This window comes from Thermobia domestica, chromosome 11 (assembly GCF_964235325.1).
Source record: "Thermobia domestica chromosome 11, izTheDome1.hap1.1, whole genome shotgun sequence".
Taxonomy (NCBI): domain Eukaryota; kingdom Metazoa; phylum Arthropoda; class Insecta; order Zygentoma; family Lepismatidae; genus Thermobia; species Thermobia domestica.
Genome location: NC_137464.1, coordinates 225,740,121 through 225,760,938, shown reverse-complemented (window position 1 = coordinate 225,760,938; position 20,818 = coordinate 225,740,121). Strand labels below are relative to the sequence as shown.

At 36.5% G+C, this 20,818-nt stretch overlaps 1 protein-coding gene across 2 annotated transcripts in view; it reads left to right on the top strand.

Moving 5' to 3' along the window:
* LOC145664774 (monocyte to macrophage differentiation factor-like) overlaps positions 1-20,308 on the top strand; it is a 53,621-nt gene extending 33,313 nt beyond the window's left edge. For both annotated transcript variants that reach the window (XM_081731725.1, XM_081731724.1), the window contains exon 5: positions 20,046-20,308. In XM_081731725.1, the coding sequence (XP_081587851.1) occupies positions 20,046-20,246 (201 nt within the window). In that variant the 3' untranslated portion in view covers positions 20,247-20,308. The remainder of the gene's footprint in view (positions 1-20,045) is intronic.
* Positions 20,309-20,818: the final 510 nt, after the last annotated feature.

Below are 20,818 nucleotides of genomic sequence, written 5' to 3'. Positions count from 1 at the left end.
ATATCTGAAAGAAAGGTCCAGTATTGTTTATAGAACGCGTACGGCAGACCTTCATATCCTGGCGCGCCCTTTCCTTTTGTTGCCTGGAGGGCCATCCATATTTCCTGAGAAGTTATGGGGCGCATGAGATCACGATCCTCTTCCTCCGTAATCAGTTTGGGAATAAGCGACAAAAACTGAGTTGTAATATTGGTGTCAGAAGGTTGAGGTTTTACAAATTTATAGTAACACTCTCGGAAAACTTTTAGGATCTGAATCGAATCACTAGTGATATCACCATTCGGGAGACGGAAAGCTACTATTGTAGCCTGTTTGCGCCGGTGCAATAGATGTGCAACGTCGTAAATAGGGACGGTTTCCTGGGCAAGCCTATAATATGTGGTCTCATTAATAAAAGAAGGCATGAGTGTGGGAGCCTGGAGATTTTGTAGTCGTAGTTTGAGCTGTTGCACGGTGTTTTTATTATGTAGTGAGGGGGCCGCACACCATGCCTAACGCAATGCCTGATAGAGGAATTTAAACATCAACTGCCGATCGTGTCGTGTTTCGCGTCCTTTACCTTGGGAGAACCGAGCGATCTTAGGTTTAAGAAATGTCGTCTACCAAGAGGCGAGATCTGGAAAATATTGTTGCATCCGTTCCCAATAGGTATATAGTTGTGCCAGCTCCTCCCGATAACCGTCGTGTTGAAGTAAGGATGTATTTAACTTCCAGTATCCTCGCCTGCTAAGGGCTGGCAGGGGTTGATCTGTTTTTATGTGGAGCTTGATCGCTGCATGATCGGTGAAAGATGGTATAATAGTCTGTACGTCAATAATAGTGTGAAACAAGTCAGGAATGACATATATTTTGTCAATCCTACTTTTCGAATGTGAAGTACAATGGGTATAGATCCTCGGTGAATTGGAAACAATGACTACATCTCTTAAGTGATAAGCCCGCAAAAATTCCAAAAATGCTGGACAAGGGGGGTGGGTGTAATTGAATCTGCGCTGGTTTCAGGGGTATTCCAATCAGCCATGATTACCATACAAGAAATATGAGGAGGCAGGAATTGTGGAAAATTCAGCCCGTTCCTTCTTAGCTGTATAGCCAGAAGGAGAATATAGTCCGACGACCAGGTACCCCTTTATGACACAATGAATAATACGTCCGTCAGGGGAGAGAGTAAGATTGGTATGACCCAATCCTTTTCTGATAAACATCCCTACTCCAGTGGTGGGTCCTACATTAGCAAACACATCATAGTCCAGCATATTGTGAAATGAATCATGTATAAGTTCTTGCACACAAACTACATCCGGTTTATGGCATGTGAGAAATTATTTTAAATATGCTTTTTTACCGTCACTACTTGCGCGATTTAAATTTATCGGGAGAAAGGATAAAGAGTTTATCACAGTCATATAGAGGAAAATTTCGTAGTATAACACTTCTGTGCAATGTCGAGATCTACGTAAGTTTGTTCTACTAAAATTTAATATGAGTCTTAAAACTCAGAAGGGAAGCAAAAAATAATTTACAAAATCCATGATAGATGTTAATGAATAGGTTAAGTGCTGCAGTTAAAATAAAACACATACGTCGACGGTAGGTTTAAACACAACTAACACTCAAGTATTTCCTGTTTGTAGGAGAAGTGATAGCTAACGCTGTTCCACTCTGCACACTTGCACTATTAGAATCGGAGGGCACTTGTGTTGTACACACGTGACGTAGAGAAAGTACAAAAACAAAACAAAAAGGAGTCACACACCACACTACTTGGGGTGAGTTCGTATCCATTGACCTTGAAGACCAATACCTTATGTATCTGTGTTGGGCGAGTACGTGGATCTCGTTCGCAAGACAGAGAGACTTGGCTGCCTTCCAAGTGAGAATTCAGTTCTTCCTTCCGGGATAATTTGCGTCTTTTTTGTTTAGAAATAACATCGCTAAAACAGTAGGTTTTACACCGTTTTAAACAGAAGGTTCTAAACAGGAAAAGCAAATGTTGCGTGTGTTGTTGAAAAACTACATTGAATGGGGATGTGGACACTGTTGATCACATAAATATTCAGATATTATTAAACAAACTACTATAAAATATCCTCTAAAGTTATTTTATCCCTCCAAGTTAATACAGTTAGTATTTAATGGCAAACACACAACGATTTATAACTTTTTTTAAGCATTTCGGCATCGTTGTTACAATTTTTCTGGTGTAGTATGTGGAAATATTGTTCCAATCTGTACTTAATGCTTTTCTCATACCTTTCACCGTAACTCGTATATATTGACCTTACGTTGCAATTCATTCCAAAGATTCTCAATGAGATTAAAGCCGGTACTGTGGGGTGGGGTTTCTCGCACTTTTGGGCAGTTTTAAAGCAGTCTTTTCTTAACAACATATACTTTGTTTGGAATCGATACGAGGGTCACTACGAAAGTTTTGAGATACGCATTGTTGTGACACAGTATTTGAATTTCAACAATTGCGTTCGTTAGTGGTATCCAGAGCGAAGAAGCGAAGCAAGTTTCAACTCGCCTCGCTTATGGGCGTGGCTGTATCGCCTTCACTTGTTTGTTGATGTGAGCAGTATTCGGCTGTCTAGAATAAAGCTCGAAAGGGAATATTTTCGGGCAATGATCCTTTACGATTTCAAAAGTGGTTTGAACGAGACACAAAGCCTTGACCGTTTGCAGGGGGCATTTAAGGACCTTGCTCCTTCCCGTGCTACAATTTTTCGGTGGTTTGGTGAATTCAGAAGAAGCCGGACATCGTTCAAAGATGAAGAGAGAGCTGGACGTCCGGCAACAGCTGTGTCGGATGAAAACATTGCCGCTGTGGAACAAATGATTCGAGAAAATCCTCGAACAACTTTCAAGGACATTGAATCTGCACTGAACATTGGATCGCCAGCAGTAACAAAAATTCTTCATGATCATCTTCGGCTCAGGAAGGTTTCATCTCGTGGGGTGCCTCACACTTTGACTGAACAGCAGAAACGCAGGCGTGTGGAATGGTGTGAAGAAATGCTTGCAAGATTTGATGGAGGCAATTGTCGACGCGTCTCTGACATTGTTACTGGCGATGAGACTTGGATCTATCAATTTGACCCTGAAAATAAACGCCAGTCTACAGTTTGGATCTTTCCAGACGAAAATCCACCCACGAAAGTGAAGCGACCGCGAAGTGTGGGGAAGATGATGGTCGCAGCTTTCTTCTCCAAATCTGGCCATGGTGCAACTGTTCCACTTGAAGAAAAAAGGACTGTTACTGCTCAGTGGTACATCACTGTTTGCCTAACAAAAGTGTTCCAGAAGCTTCGGGAACGGCGTCCAAGAAATGGATTGCGTGGGATCCTGCTTCATCATGACAACGCGCCGCACACACGGCCAACATCACAATTCAGTTTTTAGAATCTACGGAGGTCAAACTTATGACTCATCCGCCGTATAGCTCTGACCTGGCCTCGTGTGATTTTTTTCTGTTCCCCAGGATCAAGGATCGCATGCGTCGGAAGAGATTTAGCAGCCCTGAAGAAGCTGTAGTGATTTACGAGAATGAACTTTCAACACTTGAAGAAAAAGACTGGCAACACTGCTTCCAAAAGTGGTTTTCGAGGATGGAAAAGTGTGTACAGTGTAATGGTGAATACTTTGAGAAAATGTAAGTGTTAAATTGATTTCAAGTATGTAAGTTATTTCACATCTCAAAACTTTCGTAGTAACTCTCGTATCTTGATAAAATTAGAAGTCCTTCTAAGAACGTTAACATATATTTCTTTTATCAGAATCCCATCAATACACACTAACTCTCCAACGTCTGGTGAACATATATAACCCAAACCATTACACTTCCTTCTCTGTATTTTACAGTAGGCTGGGAGTTCTTGACATTTATTTCTGTATTTACCTGTCGAAAAACTATTATTCTACCATCATATTCATGCAGGTTTAACTTAAAGTCGTCGATAAAACACATTCCCAGCAGTTTCTGGGTTTATTTTCAAAAGCTCTAGAAAATTTAAGTATCTTATATTTCTTAATTTGGGTAATACATGGTTTCTTTCTAGCAATTCTACCATTATATCCTTCCTGTATTAACTCTACATGGTACAATACACTGACCAGAAGAAACATCGTTATCCCCCACTACTATTTGAACGAAGTTGTTGAGCTCTACCAAATATTCGAAACTGCACATTAAAAACATTCTATTGCTTTATAGTCGTAAAGTAACAATTAATCACAAATATACTTACTATTAAAATATGTTATACATATGTGGTAACTTCTCAATATTTTACAAACGCAAGCAAACGAACAGAAACGTTAAGAACACAATGAAGTACTATTTATTAGTTGCCTGTCTAAATACATTCTTCTACTAGAAACAAATGTCAAACTTAGCACACACTATCGCGTAGATCGGTCAAAAGTCGACTCAGTTAGGGATGCGCACGAGACGGGTCGAGACAGAATTTTCCTGAGAAAATTCGTGTCGAGACACAGCTCTTCCAATAGAAAAATGCACATTTTTCGAGTCGAGACATCACATTTACAGGATATTTTTTTAGATGAGACAGCCTCAAATCTTGTCTCGTGCGCATCCCTAATTCAGATTATCGTTTGTAGCAAGATTCTAGCCTAAATTTATGTGACACAAGTACCTCTGTCTATTTGAAAATATTTTACGGTATATAAAATGCGGAATTCAAGCTGGGTGCCATTATCATTTAACGCAGTTTTAACACCAATACCAACCTGTAGCATTTACTTTTCCTTTGTCCATTTGTCTCTTTGTTACTCCTCTGTCATGATACTTTTTTCTATTAGATACATATGTCAAAAACCCTGTCTCATAAACAAATGGTAATGTGTCAAAAATGAGTTCACATTCTCATTTGCGGAAATATAAAGCCTAAAGTGAAGTGTAAAGTCATAGCCTTATCCATTAAAAATGTGCGATCCGCAATATAGTGTAATTCAAAATGGCTTCCACGGTGACTACACTCCAAGCCAATGCGTTTTTGCAATAATACCAATTGCAACATTTGATTTTCCTCCGTCCACGCGTGTCGTTATTATTGATCTGTCCCAATACTTTTGACTAACCCTGTATGGAGATCCACATGTATGTTCTTGCACCAAAATCAAAGAAACGTTTTCAAGATAATATTATTCATATAATAGTGTTTTTCTTCTTTGATTCAGGGGCAGAAATTGAATTTTAGAACTAAGGGAACTATCATTAATAGATAGTCTGATTGGGCTATATCTCGAGAATACAAACTCAGAGATATGATATGATATGACTTTCACTTTAGCGTCCCTTTCTGCAGTGAGGCTGTGTAAGATGTGGACCTACTGATTAAAGTGGAATTCGAACCACATGAGATCCCGCCGGGAATCGAACCCGGGTCTCCCACGTCTACAAACTCGGAGAGATGCGGTTGAAAGCAAACTTTCATCGAGAACCGACTTAAGCGATAGGGATTGTTGCAGAACAAACAGTAACCAAACAAAATTAAGATCACCATTCAAGTTTCCTTTTTGTCTCTAATAACAACTGATATTCTTCCTTCTGTTGGACAATCACTACTACTTACTAAGGTGGCACTACCCTCGTGCATCTTTGATTTCCACTCCTGTTTCGATTTCAGGCTTTCTGGCCGTGGGACCATTTCTACCCAGGCCCTTTCCACTCAAGCCCTTTTTCGCGGGGAACTTTTGACGCGGGGCCCTTTTGACGTGAGGCCCTTTTGACTCGGGCCCTTTTGACGCGGGGTCCTTTTGACTCTTGCCCTTTTGACGCGGGCCCTTTTGACTCGGGCCCTTTTATCGCGGGGCCGTTTTGACCGGGGCCCTTTAGGCGCGGGGCCGTTTCGACTCGGGCCTTTCTGTCCTTGCCCTTTTGTCCGGGCCCTTCTGACATGGAATCGTAAGCAGTACTATCGACCAGATTGATATTACACTTTCGTCAAAGTTAGTATGGACGTTATTTCGGGTTATATATTGGTATATATTATATTCGTGCGAAATGTTCCTAGTCACGTCACCTAAGGGGTTAAAATAAACACTAGGAAAATGACTTGGAATATAATATAAACAACAAAACTTAGGAAAATTGTGAAATAAAATGCACAATAATATAAATAATCTTTCATTGAGAAGTCTGTCTATTAACGCTATATGTATTAGACGTTGAACTAATTTTGGTATTGTATGTAAAGTTCTTTTAGGTACAGAGAAAAGTTTAGGCGCTTCTAAGAGGTAGGTGTCCAGTGTTTATTTCTTTAAAAAAAACTTTCTTTAATGCGAAAGGTTATAAGTGCCATAGCCATCCATATACTTCACTTTATTGTCCACATTATTAATAATCTGTTCACACGTTGATGCGTTATTAATTTTATATACATTTCCATACTTAAAACTGAGTCTGGTGCGAGTTGAAATGTGTTTTGAATCCAGCCATGAAGGCAAATCGAATTGGGGACTTTCGTGACACTTTCAAAACTAATTTGAAGTGTGTTAAACCTAATATTTACCATAGTACTTATACAATTAGCAAAAACGGAAGAGATCGTCAAAATCAAGTACTATCCTAACGTCTGGTAGGCCCAGGAAAATCATAGCAAGAAATCACAAGAGAGAGAAAAAACACAATGACAACTTGCAGAATTGGCACCAAAGCAGCGAGCAACACAGTCGGTGTTCACCACTGAGCTACCATCAACACTCCTGTTGAGGTGCTTCTGAAGAAATATAATTGAATTTCCAAGACAATAACAATCATATTCGTTGTAAATACTGTTGCTTTTTCTTTGTCGTTTGCATTCTAATACGAAAACGAGAACAATGTTCACTGTCTTTCCTTTTACTGGAATTGTTCTTTTATATATGAAAACATGACAAAACGAGCACGTACTCAACGTATGGATAGTTCGAAATACTATATCATTACTTATTTTAATGTTACTTTTTTCTACAGTTAATAACATTTCAACATGTCTTATTACATTTAAAAGAAGAAAACACATTGGCACAAATTTTCGTCCATTGCGAAAGTTGGCTTGGGGGCTCGAACCTGGTATCTTCGGTTTATTGTTTTTGAAGATACCTGAAGTTGGACTAGAGGTTGAGAATTTTGAGCTCAAAACAGCCCAATTAATGCGGTCAAACTTTTTGGAATATGGCGTACCATCCGTAAAACCAGTAGACACCAACATTAAAATACATATGTGTTTGTATTATACAAAACTAAAATATAAATGCAGATCCGTCAGACTATAATTAGTTAATCTTAAAATGTTACGAATTTACCTTCTAATGAGAGACTCCAACAGAGCTTAACTTACATTTTCCTCTGCTGCAATATACACCAACTAGTGTAGGGGCTGCGGTGGTTCAGTGGTAGAGTTTTCACCTCTGGTGCGTGGAGTCTCTGGTTTGCGCCAAATAGACTTTGTGGTGGACATACACTGCGTACATGGGTTTTCTCTGAGTTCTCCCCGGTGTTCGCAATGGAAAACAACCAGAGGCGGTATGTTTTATTACGATTTTGACTCTACATACCGGCTAACTAAATATTGAAATACAGTGAGGGTATATTGCCTAAAAGATTGCGTTTCAGTTTACATAATGACTGATAATCATTGGAGAGATTCATTGTAGTTACGGGGGCGAACATGGTGAGACTTTGATCCTCCGCCAACAATTATCTGAAAAAAAAATCCCCTTCTGTTGTATTATAGAGAATTATACACGAAAACCCTCAAAAACCAAGCTTTTATATTAACAATTTCCTGCATGAAAACCCTCGGATGCCTACTCGACTGAGGAATATTCGCTCAAAATAGGTCAGTTATATGCATTAAGGCAAGAAGACACATATATTATAAACTAGACGAACTTCTTTGTAGACACCTCATTTTTAAAAACAAAAAGTAGGAAAATATAAAAAATGTCGGTGTTATCAAATTATTTCTGCATAAAAATAAAATCTACGTGCAAAGCTTTTCGTCAATTACTCTATATAAAAATGGATTTATTAAAGATATTTTTTATTTACTCTCTAGTGACGGTATGTCTTGATCAGTGAAAAAACATAGGCGATATGCCTTCATCACTGAAAAAACAGAGGCAATATGGCATATCATCGCATACCGTCTCACTTCGACCATTGGTTCTCCCGTTTCTTTCCACTTTATTCACCAATGGGTTAATTTCACATCATCGTCGTCTCCTTTACCCTAGCCATAACCATGGGACGTAAAACTGGATTTCACTTCATTTCCCAACCAATTGTAATTCTTTTAGTTTATGTAAGTTTTTATCATATTTATATGGGCCCAAAATTTATTTTTAAAAGGTGAGCCCACACAGTTATCGTTACACCTCTGACCGTGTACTTTAAGAAGGCACTTAGTCCAGTAAATATAAGGAAAATTAGGGCTGTACCCCCAACCAATTGCAAGAAAAGCATTTTTAGTTTTTCTGGTATAGATAATATAAACGAGAAAAGGTCATACAGTCTTGTGATAATGCCGCCATATTTAAATATGGCTTCCGTTCTTCCAAAAATTTCGTTACTTCGGTTCGTTATCTGTCTTAATTGGCACATAACTATGAAGCCGTTAAAGTTTTCAAAAAATCATTTGAAATGATCGTTATAGAGTAGAATGTCCTCTTTTCGTTGACATCAAAATCATTTCTGTATCTTAAAAACTAAACGAGCTAGACCATTTTATGTGGCGAGAGTATTGTCTTTTATAACACTGAACACCGCCATGTAAGGCAACATGCCTTTTTTTTTCAATAATGTAATACTTTAATTTTATAAAGACAAGTATCTGAATTGTTCTTATAAATTAAAGAAAACAACTACAATAATAATAATAATAATAATAATAATAATAATAATAATAATAATAATAATAATAATAATAATAATAATAATAATAATAATAATAATAATAATCAGTGGCGTATTTACGATTTTGTTTAGGGGGACTTTGCTATCGGGGGTAGGGCTTTGCCTGGAAATGTGAAAATTCTGCAAGATATTTCATTTACTTTACTACAATAAGTAAGATTTCGGGGGATTAAGCCCGTAACCCCCCTTAAATACGCCAGGATAATTTTTTTGTGCAGTGTTAGGCACCTTCATGTATACATCCAAGTCAGTCATCTGTGCAATTCTTGCCCCTAATTGATATGTACCCTGGAAACAAAACATGCATTCTGTCAACTCTTAATTTCATTTAAGAGCTAGCAGCGAAATACAAAATGCCAGCTATTGTTACCTTTGACCAGCCATTGTTTTGGAAAACTTCTGAAATCGGGAGTTCAGCCGAAAAGAATGTTCGAGTGAAAGATGTTATCCTGTTACTTTGAAGTTTCCATATCTTAATAAATCTATTGTGTGCTATAGATACGTTAATGGAAGACAGTCGACAGAAGAGATCTTAGCAACAGTCTACAGTGAAAATACAATCATACATGCTATGTCAGGGAAAGCAGTAGAGTGTGAATTACGTGGGCATCTTATGATCATCCAATGCCTTACAAACTTAATTATTTCCAAAATTATTGAAACAGAACCTGGGTTTGAGGGCCACATTACCAAGCTGAAAAGGGTGACTTAGAGTTGGACATGCTTGAATCAGATTGTATGGCGCGTATAGTTTCTGCTGTGCATGAAAAAAATGTGTCAATATTCTCAGGAGTCAAAGACAAGAAAACTTTGGTGGAACTATACGCAGATGTTGGGTGTGGTCAGAGAGCTAATTCATGTCGATTGATCAGGATCATGGACAATGCTGCAGGTCACCAAAATTATCTGAACTCAGCTTACCTGTACCTTCAAACCATGAAAGCTTGGATATAACTAATCCTGAAGTGAATCATAAGTTCATGCAGGGATACCATGTCATCAGACGAAGTAACAAATTCTGTATTGGTCTTAGTTGTGACCTGGTTATTGAGCAGACGCTAATGAGGTCATTGAAAACCACAGAGGATTAACAAGAGGTAATGGAATAACAGAGAAGCAAAGGGCAATCTGGACCATGTCTTCTCCTGTATCCTCGTTTTACAACTTTGCCATGCAGGACTTCTGTGATATGCAATATACTACTTGTGAACAGCTGTAAAATCTCGTGATAAAGAGGATGTGGCTAAAATTGGTAGTATGCTTGAACTATATTCCTCACTGTCTGAGGAAGTGGCATTACATAATATTGTAACTGGAATAAATGCAAATAATGATGTGAATGTCTATGAGCTTTTCAGTATCGGTAAAGACATTGTTGCTCAAATGGGAAATCAGTCCACATTTTCATATGCACATAAATGCAACATTAAGGTAATCACATTTGCATCAGTAAAGGTTGTTAAGGTATCTTAAGACAAAACGATAGATCCTGCTCTTTTGTTTCAACGGTTCTTGGTTGTGTCTCAGAGTGGAGATTTAAACTGAAATGAGGTGATGAAGTATGAGCTTTCTCCATGTTCATCTACACTGTTTGGAGCTAAACACAAACTTAGAAAGGCAGATAAACATGCACTTCTTGAAGACATAAGAAACCATGCTACTCTTACGAATTGTGACATCCTTCAGCCTTTTCCCCATACTGAGCAGTATGTTTCGGATGAAGGTTCCCTCTTACATAGGCTTAACTGGTCTCAAGGAAGTACTTACAGCTTCATTGCAGATCATTATGCATGTTTTCTTGCAGAACGATATGGAAAAAGCAATTTTGTTTTCGATGGCTATGGAAAGTCTACCCCAAAAGACAGTACTTGAGCGAAGGAAGACAACTACAACAATAGTAGTCAATGTCACGGAAGCAACAAAATTTGCTGAGAAAATGGAGAACTTTCTCTCCAATGGAAGCAACAAACAATTACTGATAAAAATGATTACTGTCCGCCTGAGATCGAAAGGATGTCAAGTAATACAAGCAGAGAGAGAAGCAGATGTTGACATTGTAAAAGCTGCAGTTGCTACGTCACTTACCCAGTGAACAACCCTCGTCGGTGAAGATACGGTTCTACTAATATTGCTTCTCTATTATGGCTATGCATATAACAAGGATTTGTATGTATATACAATCAGACAAAGGGAAAGCTCATGTTTACAACATTACTGTCTTGAAGAGCTTGCTGGGGAAATATGTATGTACAAGCCTGTTATTTGCACATACCTTCACTAGATCAGATGCTACTTCACGAATTTTTGGTATTGGAAAAAAGTCAGTTTTTGACAAAAGTTAACAAAAATGGTATTTTGCGTGAATGTGCACAGATTTTCTGTTCTCCAACCACAGATCCAAAAACTGAGGAAACTACCGGGGGTAAGGTGATGTTATCTTTGTTCAATGGGAAATCATCCGACACATTAGAATCGTTGCGGAATACCTTCACTTGAAAAAAGTGGCGGATGCTAATTCATTTGTAAAATCCGAGCGCTTTCCACCCACAATTTCTGGTACAAAATACCATTCACAACGAAGTTACTTTCAGGTCATGACATGGATGGGTCTTAGTCAAGACATGGACCCTACTAAGTGAGACTGGATTAATGAAGCGGACAAACTGATACCAAATGGATAATAAACTCGCTTCTGACAGCCTTCTACAAATGATTCACAGCAGCGATTCATGTAGATGTATCATACGTAAATGCACTTCTAAGAAATATGGTCTCGATTGCACAATAACGTGTGACTCTTGATATAATGACAACTGTGAAAACATTACAAATTAACCCCTTATGGATGATGAAGAAATTTAGAGTGTTTTTTATATTAGCATAATATGATTTCTTTTTGCCTGCTAGCAAGTGCTAGCAACTACCCGAAGAGGGTTACGCCCTCTGTAGGGGAAGAGAGGTAGATGTACTATTGCAATATATTGGAAATAATAGATGGGCTATGGGTGGTTAAAGAGCATTTTTATTAACAAGCAACATAATATGAACAAATAAAAGGAATTTACAATTCCTTGCAGACAATTCTTTACAGAGATTAAGAGAAAAATAATACAACAAAAAGTGATTGTTAATGAATAACATTACATACGTTGTGAACTACATATTGCATTATAATGTTTAAAAAACACATTCCAGTGTTACGCATGCCAATTATTTTGATTCATTGTGTAACATAGTTTGTTACCATTATATTGTAAATATGACAGCTGGTAATGAGACACTTTCGTGAAATTTACACCATTTTTCTTATATTATAATTACATCCTTTGTAATGCTCCTATGATATGCATTACGATTATTATTATTATTATTATTATTATTATTATTATTATTATTATTATTATTATTATTATTATTATTATTATTATTATTATTATTATTATTATAGCTGTTTACTTTAATTTATAAGAACAATTCAGATACTTCTCTTTATAAAATTAAAGTATTACATTATGGAAAGAAAAACCATGTTGCCTTACATGGCGAGTTGTGTTATAAAAGACTTAGAAATGATTTTGATGTCAACGAAAAGAGGACATTCTACTCTATAACGATCATTTCACATGATTTTTTGGAAACTTTAATGACTTCATAGTTATGTGCCAATTAAATAGATAACGAACCGAAGTAACGAAATTTTTGGAAGAACGGAAGCCATATTTAACTATGGCGGCATCATCACAAGACTTTACCACCTTTGCTCATTTATATTATCTATTACCATCAATTTGACACAAGAGCAAAGTTTCTATCTTAATTTTGTAAGAATATATAATAGCTTTTTCCGAGAAAGGTATTTAGTAACAAAATACAAAATGGCGGCTCAAAATGGAGGCCAAATGGAAGTCTAAAATTTGCTAATTTTTGATATGTTGTTCAGAATGTTTTTTTTCTACCAGAAAAACTAAAAATGCTTTTCTTGCATTTTTTGATGGGTCAAAGCTTATAATGACTTGACTAACTGTTAAGATGCAAAAACATTTAAGAATTAAATTTTAGAAAGATTAACTACTAGCAAAGAGAAATGAAATGAAATCTCTAAGTTTTACGTCCATCGATTATGCTAAAGGAGTTGCTGATGATGAAAAATGAATGAAATGGTGGAGTGAAGAAAGTGTTTGGAAACGGGAGAACCCCCAAGAAAATCCATGCATACGGTCTTTGTCCACCACAAAGTTCAATTGGCGCGAGATGGGATCGAACCAAGGACCTCTTGCACCAGACGTGAACTCTCTATCACTGACCCATTGCGGCCCCTAGTAACTAGTAGTTAAAACAAGTCAATTCGCTAAAATTTCAAATCTTTCTGCGTAACTCGGAAACTGCAGCGGATATTTCTCCACAAATGCGTTGGTGCCATATCAAGTGCTATAATATTAAAGATTCCTTTTCAGGCATTGGCGCCTGCACGGATCGGACTTTTATTTCTCCTGAGGTTTCTATGTATCTATATTTTTATTTATAGACTCATTGAATTTACTACCTATATGATATTTGAATGACAAAGTTTCACCTTATTTGACACAAGGCAGTTCATGTTTATTTATGGAGTATATATGAGATTTTCGATATGACTATATACACGAAATCCAAAGTTTAAGAGAAGGTGCTTTAAAAATAGGGTAAGTATGCCTAATTTCGCAGTACCACATAAAATGAAGAATTACGAACTTGGGAAAGTTTATGAAAGTAGTTCTTCGCATGAATAACATATGACAGGTATTCCTTTATGAGAAGAAATGTTGTCCTACTCTTCCACCTGCACTAGATGAAATAGAGAAAGCAGTGAAATTTTTCGTGCTTGTTGGGACGTGAAGTACAGCTACTTATTCATCAGTTAGTTGTAACATAGATGTTAGAGCACAGTGTATCATGTGTATGTAAATGTGTAGATGAAATTACAAGGAATGTAATAATACATGCAAAATATCCATAGTCATCGTATAAAGCTCTGTACATGCTTAAGTTTGGATGGCTGTTTGTAGCTCCGATACACGAGAAAACAAAGGCAAGGAGAATTCGTTGTAACAAGTATTCTTGGAGGCAACGTTGTCAGAGGCTTTGTCAAGATCCATGAACATAGTCAAGGGTATACGCCTGATTTCATGTGCCTTGGTTCCATGATGATTAGCTTTTCTATGCTTTGAACACTTGATTCTCTTGCATATGATCTGTAATGTTTACCTAAGTCTAGTTTGTTTGTAGTCTTACTGGAGTACTATATTCTCTTTATGTTCTCTTGTTTCATATTGTAGCTTTTTCATGAAGTTTAATGCTTTTAAATTGGTTCCAGTAGTAGTGTTGTAAATAGAAAAAAAACGGTTCGTATTTTTTCAGAATTGTACGTTTTTTTTAGAAAAAAAACATTGCCTCTCGTTTTTTTTCTAAATTTCGTTTTTTTTCAAATAGTCATTTGTAATGCATCTTACGTCTATTTAAGTATGAAATATTTTTATGTAGGTATAATTACCGTAAAATGCAACATAAATTAAACGCTAGATACTGATACGCTACAAATATTTTACAATTTACATGAATACCATACCTATTAACAATTCGGGTTTCAGCAGTTTTCATCAATATCAACTAAGAAATAAAAGTAGAAATGAAATTTTGTTTTTTCGTGAAAGCAGGCCTTTAATAAGTACGAAAATAATGTCACGAACAGTATAAAATTCCAATAACTTGTCTAAAGGTAAAAACTAATACTAATTTGCCTAATAGTATTTTTCTAAATGTCATATATAAATAATTTGTCGATTAGATATATATGATATGCAGAGCCGGCTCTACCATATATGCAGTGGTGTATTTACGATTTTGTTTCGGGAGGGGCTTTGCTAACTTTCGGGGGGAAGGGGTTTGCCTAAAAATGTGAAAATTCTGCAAGATATTTCATATACTTTACTATAGTAAGTAAGATTTCGGGGGGGGGGCTTAAGCCGGGAAGCCCTCCTAAATACGCCACTGTATATATGCAACACGTGCATTTGCGTGGAACGGCAAGCTTGGATGGTCCGGCAAAATCTGTCATAAGTATATTATTTAAATTAAATATTTCTTGTTGGAAACATACTTCATGATGATGGTAGTTACATTTACTAAGCTGACCTTCTATTTGAATACTACATTCATAAATTATGTTTAGGTTGCATTAGTTTAAGACCACATGGACAATGCTAAAGCAAATGGTCGAATAAATCCGAGCACAAATTGCTTGATTGTTGTCAAATGCAAGAATTCAATTCTCGAATAGTAGTGAATATCTGTTCCATTTCGTATGTTATCACAGTTTTGATATGAAAGTAGTCTTGTTTTTGTCAGAAGCAAGTTCCTTATCATTGAAGATAGAAACAAGTTTTTTAAAAAATGTTAGGAGATGTAGAAGAAAAATCAAGAAATAAAGATAAAAGATCTAGTTGCACTGGAATTGCAAACTGATACATTGAGATTGAAGCTCGATAGTGAATTCTATAAAAAGGATTACCATCTATCCTCTGCAGGTGTGTTTGCTTTATCTTTCACTATCATAATAGATTCACATTTAAAGAAAAAGAAACATACACAACGGAATTGCATTTTTAGTAAGTATTTAAGCCTTTCTGAGTGCGACTGCACTTACCCTCACCTTTGTTGTTCATGCTGGAGTAGCATACTTAAAATCATGACTTCTAAGATTTGTTCTTTCTGGAGAAAGGGGGAGGCGGCAAATTATGCCATTGCACGAGGCGACAAATTGACTAGGACCTGAATATAGGATGACTCAATTTGAAAAATGAAATGAAATCTTTGAGTTTTACGCCCCACGGTTATGCCGGTGAGGCTAAAGGAGACGGTGATGATAAGTAATGAATGAACTGGTGGAATGAAGAAAGTGGGAGGAAACGGGAGAACCCCGAGAAAACCCACGCACACGATGTTTGTCCACCACAAAGTTCACTTGGCGGGGGCTGGGATCGAACCCGAGACCCCAAGCACCAGAGGTGAACGCTCTACCACTGAGCCACCGCGGCCCCCGACTCAATTTGAAGTAATGCAGGGTGTTTCAAAATTAATATTAGGGTTTTGAAACTTTGTAGTATCTATTACAATTAACTTACAATTATAAACGAAACTCCCCTAAATTGAATGTGTTTTGTGCCATATGGCGGAAAGTTTATGGGCCTTTCTCGCCTATCGACTAGATGTGTGCCATGTGATGAATGAATCTCACATTGAACACTTGTAGTAAAGACTGTTTGAGGTGCTCTTTTACTTGATGCATTGCTCATAATTGTACGTAAAATGTAGTAAGTACTACGAAGACTTAAAACCCCAAAATTTATTTTGAAACACTCTACATTTCTCACCAACAGTGTTGGAACTAAGATGTAAAAAGGAGAGAAAATTTTCCCTATAAAGTTATTGTTTACAACGATATTATTATTAGTCGAGACTATAACTACAACAACAACACAAGTTAGTAGTCAAAAATATGTAATCAAATGTGTACTCAGTGGCCCAGGTGGCCAAAATGGCACACACAGGTGTGTCACTTGTTTAATCCGCTCCAGTGTGGACACTAATTAAGATATCGGGATATTATTCTTGCAAAATGTGGTTGGACTATAGTTTATCATATTAATTTCTTTTTCTTCTGGTGTCGAATTTCCTTCTCAAATTTCACCCCAGTAAAAAATTCGAGAATTTTCTAATTTCGAATTTCCTTTACCCTTTTTTTTTCCCTTGTAGCTTCCTTCGTTGTAGAAAGATATCCTTAAGACTTTCCAGGTAGATACCTCGGATGGATACCTAACTATTGACATCAATTGGACGGGCCTGCGCGCAGTGTTACCAATTAGGGAAATTACAATTCTCCTATATTTGGGCAAAAAATTAGAAATTTTTGTTTATAAATCCGTACCTATACGTTCGAGTGCAAGTCAACTTACGCCAATCGAACATTTGTCCTTACTTAACAAACGAAAGTACAGATCGTTACAATGGGATAATTAGGGGACGCACGTAAAATTCGTATTTAGGTTCTAGCCCTTGATTTTTCTAGTTTTTCCTTACTTTTCTGTTTACCGTAATATCTTTTTGGTAATTAGAAGCTTTGTTCCTTAAATATCGCCATAATACTTGTAGGATATATTAGTGGTGTACTAATGTTTAATTTAAGATAGTTTTCGTCTGTCTGGTTGCAGTGTTGCCAGCTACAAAATATTTTAATTCCAGATTTTAGGGGAAATTTTGGAAAAATTATATGCTTTGTCTCTATTATTTCCCTCTTGTTGGCTATATCGGAACAAACGTACCAGTATCCGGAAGTCTATTCTTTGCTCTACACAACGCACTATAGAAAGTTTCAATAGGATAATTAAGGAAAGTACAGTTGAGGTTTACATTGGACCTTGTTCTCTAATTGGAAAGATAACTGTGATTTTTCTTAAGGTAGAATGAGATATTTTTTATTGACATGCTTACTTTATTAGATATCATCACAAAACTTGTAGGGTATATTAGAGGGATACCAAAGCTTATTTTAAGATAGTTTGTGTGTGTCTGATAGTAGTGTTGCTAGCTACAAAAAATTTTAATTCCAGATTTTAGGGGCAAATTTTGGGAAAAATTCCCTTTTTTATTTCTATTATTTCCTTCTTGTTGGCTACATTCAAACAAATGTACCAGTGTCTAACAGACTCATCCTTAGCCTACACAGCGCACCATAGAAAGTTTCACTAGAATAATTAGGGGAAGTACAGTTGAGGTTTATAATAAACCATGTTCTGGAAATGGTAAGAAAATGGTGAATTTCTGAGGTAGAATGAGATTTTTTTTTAAATTTCATGCTTACTTTCTTATATATCGCCATGATACTTGTAGGATATATTCTTTGAGTACTACGGTTTATTTTCAGATAGTTTTTGTCTGTCAGGTGGCAGCGTTTCCAGCCAAAACAATTAATTCCCGCTATTAGGTGAAAAATTCGGAAAATTTTCCTTTTCCCCTCTATTATTACCCTCTTACTGGTTACATTGAAACAAACGTACCACTACCTGAAAGCTTCCTCTTTGCCCTACAGAACGCACTATAAAAAGCTTCAATAGGATAATTAGAGAAGCTGTACGCCGGCATATTTGATTTTTGCCTCTTAGGCGTAAAAAGTGTCAAAATTTCATGTGTATGACAGAATTTTTTCTTTCCCTCTATGAATGGAAGCCAGCGACTTCAGGATTTCACTGTACCTTGTCAACACACCAAAGATTTCTTTAGGTTACTTGAACCCATATAGCAGCAGTGGTGCTAGATACCAAAAAAAAAAAAAAAAAAAAAAAAAAAAATTGAAATTCGGTTAGGGATTTTTTGTAAATTTTCACCCCTACATTTCTTTCAATAATTTCCCACCCGTTGGTAATACTGCAATGCAACTTACACCAAAAAATAGCCACATCCATTTTCTTAAAAACAAGGCCTTAACCACATCAATCGAATGAATAGTTTTTGAGCAATAAGTCACTAACTGGAAATCTAGGAAAACGCCAAAAATGGCCTGGGACCGAAAGGAATAATCACACAATTTTGCTCGTATAGGTTCGAAGAAACAAACGATTTGTAAGTTACGAGGGCTTCGACTCAAGTTCTGTTGATTATTTCAATAATCTGCAACATAAATCAATAAATAATAGTTGCCAGAAAAAAAACAGACTTTTGAAAAAAAACATGAAAAAGAACGATGTTTTTTATTGAAAAAAAACTTCACAGAAAAAAAACCGTTTTTTTACAACACTATCCAGTAGTAGCTTTTGATTAGTTAAGCTAATTCTATTTCTTGTGTTTTAACCATTTGATTTTCTAACACTTGCTCTGCCATGTGAGTTAGACGTTTAGCTACATAAGACTGTTTTGTTTCTAGCCTTGCTATAGCACTCAATACTTTTTATGTTCTACTGTTTAATATTGCAGCTAGGCTCTATTTCATCGTGTGTAGTGTTTCTGAATTGGTTTCAGTAGTAGTTTTTTTTTTTTTTAGTTTAGCATAACTAATTTCTATGAAATGATGAACGTTGTGTTTACATACTGTAATAATAAAAATGATAAATAAAATGTTGCTATGATGAAAAATATCGGTGTGTTCACATATGTAATTCAGATCCTATCAGTTGATAACACTCAAGTCAAATAGTCCTATAGGCTGTGCCGGATTTACGCATAAGCTAAACAAGCCATAGCTTAGGGCCTCACTCGCTTGGGGGCGCAAAAAATTTAAAGAAAAACTGATTGTAGTGTAATTTCCAAATAACAAGAAAAAGCAAATGAGATAAAACGCACATACAATAACGGTGTGTTGTATTGTTATGTATTGTAATACTAGGTTTTTGTGAAGCGAGTAATAGGGCTCTATTTCTCAGCCCCGTTTGTAATGAGGCCCCAGTTATCCAGCCCTGTTTATAATGGAGCCCCCGTTTCCCAGTCCTGCTTGTAGTGGGCCCTTGTTTCCTTTTAGATATCCATTAGATCAAATGCGAGTTTGTAAACTTGACATTTTCGTTTAAAAAAATGATTTGCCATTTAAATATGAGTATGTCATCAAGAATAATTTCTCTCCACAATTAAGAAACTTACGATAACTAATATTCTTATTCTAATCTCATTCAACAGCAATAACACATGTCTAAAAGCTCTTCAAACATATGATATGTTTGATATAATAGATAATTATTATTAAAACATAGGGTCTTATGATGAACGTTGTGTAGAGTCAGAACGACTCTTATGCAGAGTCGTTCTGACCCGTGATTAGTGTCATACTAAAGGGTTTCGACTAACATATGATTCCTGCAGTAGTCAGCCCTTTAGTATGACGGTAATCATACGTCAAAACGACTCTGCATAACGCGCAGTTTTAGCAATTTGAACGGTTTGAGAGAAGTAACAAAAAAGAAAAAAAAAAACGGGTAGTGTTTAATTGCTAGCACTAGTTAAGTACTGTATAAATTAGAAGCCTACGTAGAAACATACTTATTTCAGAATTGTATCGATTTTATGAGTTATTATTTATATGAGTTTTATGGTTGTTTTTCAGGATGAAGGTTTTTCTGGATTTCGAGAGCTGAAACTGGGTGGCCTTGTTTACTTAATGGGTGTGATATTTTTTGTTACTGATGGGTTTATCCCATACTCCCATGCTGTGTGGCATCTTCATGTGGTCCTAGCTGCTTCCATACATTATTACGCTATCATCAATTTCTTGTATCCGGTTAATATTCCTATTCATAATTTTTAGAGATAATACATTTCTAAAAACTATGTATCGTTTCTACAGAATAAATTTTGCTGTAAACTTTTTCTGCTTTCTTCATTATTCATTTCCAGATATGCTCAAAAGTTCTTTTCCCTACCATATATATATAGGGTGTTAATGAACTAAACCGACAAACTATAAGAGGTGATTCCTGGACCTTTGGCGAAAAGTGCATAGTTTCAGAACTAGGGCTGTCCAAAATCGCGAAAAGGCCAAATTTCAACAGGCCCTATTTCAAATTTGAGAAACTGAGGATGATGGTCCTTATCAGCGTAAAGGAAGTCATGCATACGCCAAAACTGCACATTTCATTAATGTTCAATGCGTGTACAGAGTATTCCCTGCAGGGTGAAATTTCCATACATGCCATCAACCAAATTTTGAGATATGCTCTGACTTTAAGATAGGTCCAAAGTAGGCAAATGATAAGTCTTGATATCAGTGAACACGGAATTCTTCTGGCGCGATGTCGGAAGTGTTAAGGATCATCAGCAGCGCGATCTCTCGTACTCGAAAAAATGCATGCTGCGATGTTTTCTTTCACACTTGTAAGT